The following is a 9,692-nucleotide window of genomic DNA, read 5'->3' on the forward strand; positions in this document are numbered from 1 at the left end:
GCTGCTGCTTAATGCCAGGTCAGTTAACAACAAGGCCCCCCTCATATGTGACTTGTTCACAGAGGAGGGGGCAGATCTGGCATGTATTACCGAAACCTGGCTGGGCCCAGAAGGAGGAGTGGCTTTGTCAGAAATGTGCCTAGTCGGGTTTCAGGTGTGGCACCAGCCGAGATGCCAGGCAGGGGAGGAGGGGTGGCAGTTATCATTGGAAAGTCTCTAGTGGCCTTCAGGGGCCCTGCTCCGCAAGTAGCTGGTTGCGAGACCCTGTTTTTCAAGTTGGGTGCCCAAGAGCAGTTGGGAGTGTTGCTGCTGTACCAGCCTCCCTGCTGCGTAGCAACCTCTCTGCCTGAGCTGCTGGAGGCCGTCTCGAGGTTGGCGGTAGAGTTCCCCAGGCTTATGGTCCTGGGGGACTTCAATCTGCCATCCCTGGGGTGAGTCTCGGAGGCAGCTCGGGAGTTCATGGCCACCGTGGCAGCCATGGGCCCGACTCAGATTATTCGGGACCCAACTTGAGACAGTGGCCTCACCCCGGACTTGGTTTTCTTGTCAGAGCAGTGGCAATGTGATCTGAGGGGAGAGTTACATCTTCCCCCTTTGTCATAGTCAGATCACGCGCTGGTGACCTTGAGATTCTCGTATGCCACCCCCTCCACAGGGAGGCAGGACCTATTTGATTGGCCCGCCCCTGGCGACTGATGGACCCAACGCGGTTTCAGAGGAAGCTGGGGGTTATACCCGAGGACCCGCTGCACAGTCAGTGGAGGCCCTGGCTGCTGCTTGGAATAGGGAGGCGGCCAGGGCCTTGGAAAGGATCATGCCTGTGCAGCCTCTCTTACCCCATTGAACCTGACACTCCCCATGGTTCACGGAGGAGCTGAGGGTTCTGAAGAGGATTAAGAGACACCTGGAGCACCGCTGGAGGAAGACGAAGACCGAACCCGACCAGACATAAGCTAGAGCTGCTGTTAAGGCCTACCTTGTGGCAGTAAGAGAGGTGAAACATCAATATTTCTCCGCTCTTATAGCATCCGCAGAATGCTGCCTGGCAGCCCTGTTTAGGATCACCCAATCCTTGTTGGGGAAAGGGGGTCTGGAAAATCACCTACAGGGCTGTGCGGAGGAATTCTCGGAGCATCTGCAGGATAAAATCGCTCGGATTCTCTCTAAGTTGGACTCCGAGTGTGAGACAGGGTCTGTGGAGATGCCTGGGGAACGTACTTACTCAGTTATCTGGGAACAGTTTGATCCTGTTGGACCTGAGGAAGTGGACAAGATCCTCCAGACTGTAAATGCCACCATCTGTCAATTAGACCTGTGTCCTTCCTGGCTTGTGAAGGCAGCTCGGGAGGTGACGTGTGGTTGGGCCCAGTTAATGGTAAATACATCCTTGAGGGAGGGCGTGTTTCTGGCGGCCTTCAAGGAGGCACTGGTGCACCCCCTCCTCAAGAAACCATCACTGGACCCTACTGTACTAGATAATTTTCATCCAGTCTCCCACCTCCCTTTTATGGGGAAGGTGGTTGAGAAGGTGGTGGCACTGCAGCTCCAGAGGATCCTGGAGGAAGCGGATTATCTATACCCCTTTCAGTCAGGATTCAGGCCCGGATGTGGGACAGAAACAGCATTGGTCGCATTTATGGATGATCTCTAGCAGGAGCGGGATGGAGGCAGTGCATCCATTTATTTATTTATTTATCAAATTTGTCACCACCCATCTCCTCCCACTGGAGGGACTCTGGGTGGTTTACAACAAAATCCTCAATAAAACAATAACTATATAAAATACAATATAAAATTACATATTATTAATAATATAGATAAAAATAAAGTCCAGATGGCTATATCTCATTCAGTCTTCACATGGAAGGGGTGCTTCAAGGCACTAGCCAACCCCAGGTATGACTTCTCTCCTCCCCGCCCCAGGCCAGCTTGCAGAGCCAGGTCTTCAAGTATCTCTGAAAGGCCAGGAGCAATGGGGCTAACCTCACCTCTGGGGTGATGTTGTACTTAGTGTCCTCCAAATGCTTTGGTCAGAACTCCACTTGTCATCAGTCATGGTGGCTGAGGGTGATGAGAGCTGAAGCCTGAAACATTTGGAGGGCACACAGTTCTACTCTCCATAGAGCAGTTACATCACGATATGTTTTCTTCTGTTTCCTAGCATTGATCTGTATTCTGGTCCTGTGATTGAGTATGAGATCTGGGCATCTTTTAAAGCTTTGGTTATTCAAAGTATTTAACACTTTGAGTAGTTCAAAGCATAGGAAGAATAAAACTATGAGTAATATGCAGAGTTAAGTGACACAATTCAGTGGGAGTTGCCTCTGGATAGAATGTACCTATCTCATTTCTTTATTGTATGTTCCTAAAAAGTTTCATACATCACATTTGATTGAAAAGGAAGAAGGTTTTGTAATAAAAGCATGGAGGGGGAGAAGACTATGTGACAAATACAGTTTTGGTTTCCAACAAAATAAGAACCACATTATCTACCTTAAGCTATTGGTGAAAAATAAGGCCAAAGCATAGTTTGTCAGCTCCTGGGATGACCTTGGCTTAAAATGACAATAAAGTCAATGGACTGTTGTAGTGGATGCGAGCTGATAACTGCCCTTAGGTGTTGCTGTTCCCCCCACCCCTCATGAAGTGAGATATGTAAAATCTTTCTGCATTTTCTTTCTTCTTCTAGCTGTTGTTCCACATTTCCCATGAGTTGACACTAGGACTTCTTAGCCTTCAGATGTTTTCCTGGGAGGAAACCGTGAAAGCTACCTTAGGAGCTGTGATCTGCAGTTATGACGCTGGAAACTTCAGTCTTATGCAAGAGATATGCAGCCTCTGCTTCCCTACAGGTGATGGCTTATTTTTCCTTTGCTCGGTGTTTTCACTGGTCCAAGGATGAAGCCTCCAGTTTTCATAATCTCTGTTTGGTTTCCTTCAAAATCCCAGGGGGTAGGAGGCAGCAGAAGGTAACTTCTGAGACAACCCTAACTTGCCTCCTACCACCAAGGCATGAAAAAAGAAATCTTTGAATTGCTTTCTTATGGTGGGAAAATAAAATGAGTTCAGGAGTTGAGAAAGCCCAGAAGGCAACAAGGAGCATAATTATGGACTCGTTGATGTCTACGTCACTGTGTTGAGGACCCCAACTGCCTAGGATGATGTTTCCCTCAGAGGCCACCAGATGGCAGCAAAGGAGTCGTCATACAATTGTATGAGGCTCCCTAAGGAACAGAGATTCTTCTGAGAACTTTACAGCACTCCAGTCATGGCACAAAGCTATTTTTCTCCTTTGATAAGGATTGTGACCAATTCCTGATCTAGCTAGAGCAGTGTTTTTTCCACTTTTTTTAAAATTTAATTTTATCATATTTTTATCACCACCCATCTCCCCCACATGGGGGACCCTGGGCGGTTACTTTTTCTATAAGTAGTTCATTTAGAGAGACGACCACCATTCTGCCTTTTGAGAAAAAAGAGGTAAAGATTGAACTTCCATTATGCTCATTCTTTAGAGAAGTCTGATGGGACATTCCTGACCCCATTTTCTTCCTGCAGGCAGGATTGCATAAAAACATTAGAATGGCTAGATGCCTCTGAGGTGCTCACAAGCAGGAAAGAGATCTGCCCCTCTCCCATGGTTGCCCGCTGCCCCCAACCCAGAAGAAGCATTTTGAAGCTTCATGATCAATGGGCCTTCAGGAGCCTGTCCTCCATGAATGTATCCAGCCCCTTTTTAAAGTCATTCCAGCTAGTGGCTGCCACTTCCTGTGGCAATGAATTTCACAGGGTAATTGTGCACCATGTAAATAAGTGTTCCTGCATGAGCTCTGATTGTAGTATTTTGAGAAGCAGGAGCTTCTCCCTGACCTCCTTCTCCATGCTGAATGATCCTATATGCTGTTCCCTTCAGCTGCTCTTTTCCAAGCTGAGAAGTTGCAGATATAAGGGGACTCTTGTAAGGAAGGCATTCAAGCCCCCTGATTGTTCTGGTTGCCCTCACCTGTACCTTTTCCCACTTTATTATATCCTTTTTTAAACATGGCAATGAGAACTATACATAGTGTTCCATGTATTTATACCGTAAAAGGGCACAACAGTATTAGCAATTTGACTTTCACTCACATGGAAGCTGGGGAAAAAGTTCTAGCATGGAACTTGGCTTTTTCACAGCTGCTGCACAGCAAGTTAGTATCTTTACAGGGCCATCTACTGGGATCCATATTTTTGTTAGCTACAGATAGTGAGACCTCAAAATGTGTATATGAAATTACGAGTTTGAAGTAAGTGCAGCACTTTGCACTTACTTAAATTTAAAATGTGCACAAAATGGAAAATGCAGTTTGTTTCAAACCTCTAGGCTGGTGTGTATTGTCTGTTCTTCCCCTCAGCGGTTCCTAGCACACCATAACCCACAGGTTCCCCAGTCCCCAGCCTTTCCGGTACCTTCTCTTGTCTCCCTCCTTTCAGCCATCACCAATGGACTGGGGCTGTGCATCCCATTGGCCTAGCCATCTGCTCATCTTCCCTTCCCTTGCCTCCCCTCAACTGCAAGCACCAGTGATGTCCTCAGCTTTTCCCACCCTCTCCTCCTGAACCACCTTGCCAAGAACAATTGAATTGTCCAAAAGAATAAATACAGCTCCGTTTGGGTTTGTGTATGGACCAAAACACCCCACGCGTGCTTTGGTTTGGGCACAGCTATTTGTGCATAGAACAGTTTTAGCGCAGAAAATTTTGTACTTACTTATTTAAATTTTTTATTCTTGCCATGTGACTGACCATCCACTTAGTTAAAAATGCTTCTGAAACTCTTCACAATCACGTTTGGTATTTACCATCCTGAGTATGGTTGAGTCAGAGTATGCCTTGGCTCCTTGAGCTTGCTAAGATTGAGTAGTAAAAGGAGAGCATCTTTTACATGTTTCTATGCCTTAATCAGCAAAACTGCATGTTGTCATCTCAAGTTATCAAACCAGATGCCATGAATCCCGTTTGATTCTTGACCAAAAAATGTGGATACAGCATTCAGATCTCACTTGGCATCAGTTCTGTTTAAAGGATTGCCTCATTAAGAACTATACATTAAGAATATTCTAGTAAAAGCCTAAGAAATTATATGTGATGATCCTGCTTCTTGTTAGCAGGTTCTGGAGGAGAAGGCAAACTTTTTGAAGCATAGAAAGGTTTCTGTGCTGTGTAATATAACCTTATGCATATTCAAAAGCGTTCCACTGTATTTGGCAGAGCTTTGACTCTAATGTGTGCTTTAGGCTGAAGTTCTAATCTAATAAGTGAGTTTTAATAAAAACCTAGCTTGGAAAACTCTTAACAACACAACCAACTAAGCTTCGTATCATTGATTGTTGCATCATTGAATAATAGTTGAGTATGCATTTATTTTTTTGATACTATTTTCGTGCTGCTGTGATATATGATATGAAATGAATAAAGCTGGTTCTTCCTTCTGAAAATGAGTGATAATATACAAAAACATATATAAAATTATACCCACTCACACATACCACTCTCTAGCCAAAAAGCATCTGGCTGTGTACACATTTTTTTAAATAGACGGTTACATTCATTCTTGTTTTCTATGTCCAATTACAGCACTGTTTAAAGAAATTGTGTTTTCAATATCTGAATCCATTTCATAAAGTAAGATTTTATGACTCTGAACTATTTTCCTAGTAGTGGCAAAATGTCATAATGCAATTCTAAACAGTTCTATCTTTAGGACAGAACATTGGATTTTCTGAGGTGCAATACTGATTTTGGAAAAAGATTGGAAAGCACAGTATTACTAATTATGTTTATCTTGTTCAGTAGGTTGTGATCATGTGAGAGACCAGCTGGACAGCAGAAACCCCAAGAGCATGGCAGCTTTCAGAAGTTTAGAAGCATTTGTGGCTTATGGACAGCTATACAACTTGTGGTGGAATTCCCCTGGGAATGCTGTCTTAGAATCACTGAAGCAAACCTCTGAAGCTTGTTCTCCTACTCTTGAACAGAACGTTAATAGAATCTGTTTGACTGAAGAGATTGTAGTCAAGCCCACTATCAAGACTGAATATCCCTTTTATGTGGATTCTATTGGTGGTGTGTCAGAAACTGACTCAGCAGCCCATTTAAGCTTTTTAGAAGAGAGACAGATGAAACTGAGGGGATGTAGAGTGCTCCTTTCAGAAGAACATGCTGAAGTCCAGAGTATACAGAGGGATGTTTCTAGAGTTCAACAAATTTTGGCAGAAATGATTTATGAGCATCAGAAAACCAACTTCCATCAAAGTGCTGACAGGCAGGAATTAGAGGCTAAATCCCCAATAAACCAGGACCTGAAGTAAGATTTACTAAATAATTTCTGTAGAGGGGATAGGATATATGCTGATCATGATCATGTCCAAAGGAGGCAGAATCCCAGTGTCCTGGATTCAACTCATAATTTATTTGTTGCAGTGTATTAGCTTTTGGCATGGTTGAGATTTCTCATCCCAGCAGTATCTGCAAACCACAGTGTTTGGCCTTTATATGAGGCTATTAATTTGGGTACTATAAAGGTAGGCTAAACTGTGTGACTGTACATGATGTCTTTACAAGGCTATGTGGTGATCTGAATTCAAAGGGGGAATGTGTGATGTGCATGTTGACCCTGGGATTGCTCTGCTGCTACCACATGAGGAATAGATTCAGCATCTTTAAGGTGTTGCCAACAGGTGCAGTATGAGCAAAACACCTCTTCCCTTTCAGAGCCCCATCTCTGCTCAACCACAGTATCTCAGGATTTACCTGAGTGGCTGTTACACTGCAGATTTATGTATACAGACATTATAGCTTCTCTATATCATAGAGCTTTGGCTTACATCATGATAGCTGGGACAAATGGAAACTGGAGCCCAGTGACATATCAAGGGCCACCAGTTTCCCAACCCTACTTTAAAATATTTCTATGCAAGTTCTTATTTTTATTTCTTTCTTTCAGTCAATTTATAACCAACAGCCACCACAGTTTTTAAATAATGGGAATATATGAATCTGCGCTGGACATGTTGCCTTTTCTGCTTCTTTCTGGCATTGTTCCTTTCTACTTCACCTTGTCTTGGCCTGGGCCTACCCTCCAGGACACAAAATAGCAGACAAAATTGGGTCATGCCTGATAATTACGGGGCAACCTAAAACAGTTTGCTTTCAGTAGAAGAAAAGGAAATGCTTATATTAGATAGGATGCAATTGTTCTTTTGTGAGACTTAATGGTTTTACATTGGCATAGGAAAGCATTGATACTATTTGGACAGTGCATATTTAGACATAATTTTAAGAGCTTAAGTAATTATTGTTAGATTATTTTGCACTAAATTATTTTTTAAAAATCTATTTGGCTCTCTAGCAGCCCTCTTGGGAACACCTAAGAAGTAGCAGGCTACCTACTTTTAATCAGTGGATCAACTTGTTTTGCTAGCTGTTCTTTCACTAGAGGTATCTGTCACCCTCATTAAGTAAATGCTAAGAAAAAATCAGAAAATAGTCACATAATAATGGAATGAAATGAACTCCATCATCTGGAAGCCCACAAGGTCACTGAGGCCCTTTGTGGATTCCAGCTCATCATATATGTCATAGGTTTATGAAAAATACAGTACAGGTAGTCCTTATTTACCAACCACAAGAGAGACCAGCAACTCCATCGCTAAGCAGCACCGTCATTAAGCACATCATGTGACTGCAACTCGCGAATTCCTGCTTGCTTCCCCATTGACTTTGCCTCAGAAGCCTGCAGTGAAGGTCGCAAACGGCAGTCGCATGACCATGGGACATTGCAGCCATTGTAAATGCGCACCAGTTGCCAAGCACCCAAATCATGATCGTGACTGCAGGGACGCTGCAACTGCTGCAACTTCAAGGACCATTCTTAAGTGTCTACTGTCAGAGCCATCGTAAGTTCGAACAGTCGCTGAATGAATGGTTGGTAGGTGAAGGCTACTTGTATAGTGCTTCCAAACTTAATTGAGATAGATATAGGGAATATGTGTTAACAGTTGATACCTGAACTGTTGTGGGCCTGGACTCATATAGTGATAGATATTTTCAAGGGGAGCTTCAGCTTTAAATATGTACTATTCTAACTCCAAGAGAAAAGCCCTTGAAACTCTTAATATTTACCAAAAAGCTTTAGAGACTGCAAGCAGTATAAGTGCACTATTTCAAACATAACCTTACCATTTGGAATACTTCTGTACTAATTGTTATAAAGAATTTTGAAAATAACTTCTCTCTGTCACAGCGCTGTTCAGTTTCTTTGGGTTCCACTGCTGAAATACATAGTGTAAACTCAATATATTTTTGGAAATGTGATCTCTTAAATTAGATCTCTTTACAGTAAAGAACAAATGAAGGAACCAGTTTCTCTGCCAGATCTGACAAAGCAACTTACAGAAGCAAATCAGAAACTAGCAGAATTTCCAGAAACCATGAAGGTAAGATTTAAAAGCAGATTGTTTTTCAGCAGTGCCTTTCCTGCTTGCAGTGAATGTTGCTTATTGACAGTGACAATCTGACTAGGAAAAGCCTGCAAGTCACATGACCTGAAGAATTCAGAAGAGGTCTGAGTCTCTTGAAGACTGACTAATAAACAGTTTCTTGCAGAATAGTCTTTCTGGTTCTTTTTCACATTCAGACAAAAAACATCAACAGTGTTCTGTGTTATCTCCAACTTGGAAAACTGAAATGAAGACTAGCATGATTGAACACTGTTAGAATAGACAGGTGTGATAACTTTCAAATTTTAAGTAGCTGATGGGGAGGATGTGTTTATCTAACTCTAACTTGGTAATAATTCAAACTATTTTTAAATTGTTAAAACTGATACTATTTGAATGGCATAAGGGTACTTTTAATTTCATATTTTTACTCACTTTGCAATGTGTATGAGAGTTATATATAATGTTAATACATTGCTATTTAAGCATAATGAAGGTTAGACTCAATGAACTGCAGGATAAGATACCTTCTTGGAGGTTCTAGTTTTATTTACTTACTTACTTACTTACTTACTTACTTACTTACTTACTTATAGGTTTCCCCTTTCCCTGATGTATTGGAGTGCTGCCTTATTGTGCTTCACATGGGTGCCCAGTGCCAAGTGGATCTGATTCCAGAATTACAGGAGCAGTCATTAAATCTACTTAAGAAATATGGAGGAAATCACATGTATAAAGAAGCTTCCAAGAAGTTCTTTACATGAAATTCTTACTACACCTTATCTTTTTCCCCTGGGTGTTAAGGACTGTTATGAAGTATGTTTCATTCTAGAATGAATGATTGGAAGACTACTGTTATACAGTCATACTGGACAGTTATTGAGTATAATAGAATAATGTGGAAAAAAAACATTATTTTTTTTCCTCCCTACTTTTTTCAAGCACTGCCAAATATTTTTCTACTTCACAAGGAAACTCTGCATAGCGTAGTACCTCTCTAATAAACATACATACTATATGAACTATCTGGTCATCTTTCCTAGATAGGTGATCTATGAATACCTAATCAATAAAATAATATACATTCTAAAGCCATTGAAATACTCTTCCTGGTCTAAAGTTCTTCCAATATTTGTAGATAAAAGACTCGCATTTAAGAAAAATATAGTAGATCTGAGGAAATATTAGAAGCGTAGCGCATCACTTGATATATAT

General features: G+C 42.0%; 1 protein-coding gene across 1 annotated transcript in view; it reads left to right on the top strand.

Moving 5' to 3' along the window:
* GEMIN5 (gem nuclear organelle associated protein 5) overlaps positions 1 to 9,572 on the top strand; it is a 40,839-nt gene extending 31,267 nt beyond the window's left edge. Inside the window, exons 25-28 of the mRNA XM_063292145.1 lie at positions 2,690 to 2,852; positions 5,833 to 6,343; positions 8,378 to 8,474; positions 9,074 to 9,572. Coding sequence (XP_063148215.1) covers positions 2,690 to 2,852; positions 5,833 to 6,343; positions 8,378 to 8,474; positions 9,074 to 9,241 — 939 coding nt within the window. The 3' untranslated portion in view covers positions 9,242 to 9,572. The remainder of the gene's footprint in view (positions 1 to 2,689; positions 2,853 to 5,832; positions 6,344 to 8,377; positions 8,475 to 9,073) is intronic.
* Positions 9,573 to 9,692: the final 120 nt, after the last annotated feature.

Source organism: Candoia aspera, chromosome 2 (genome assembly GCF_035149785.1).
Source record: "Candoia aspera isolate rCanAsp1 chromosome 2, rCanAsp1.hap2, whole genome shotgun sequence".
Lineage (NCBI taxonomy): Eukaryota > Metazoa > Chordata > Lepidosauria > Squamata > Boidae > Candoia > Candoia aspera.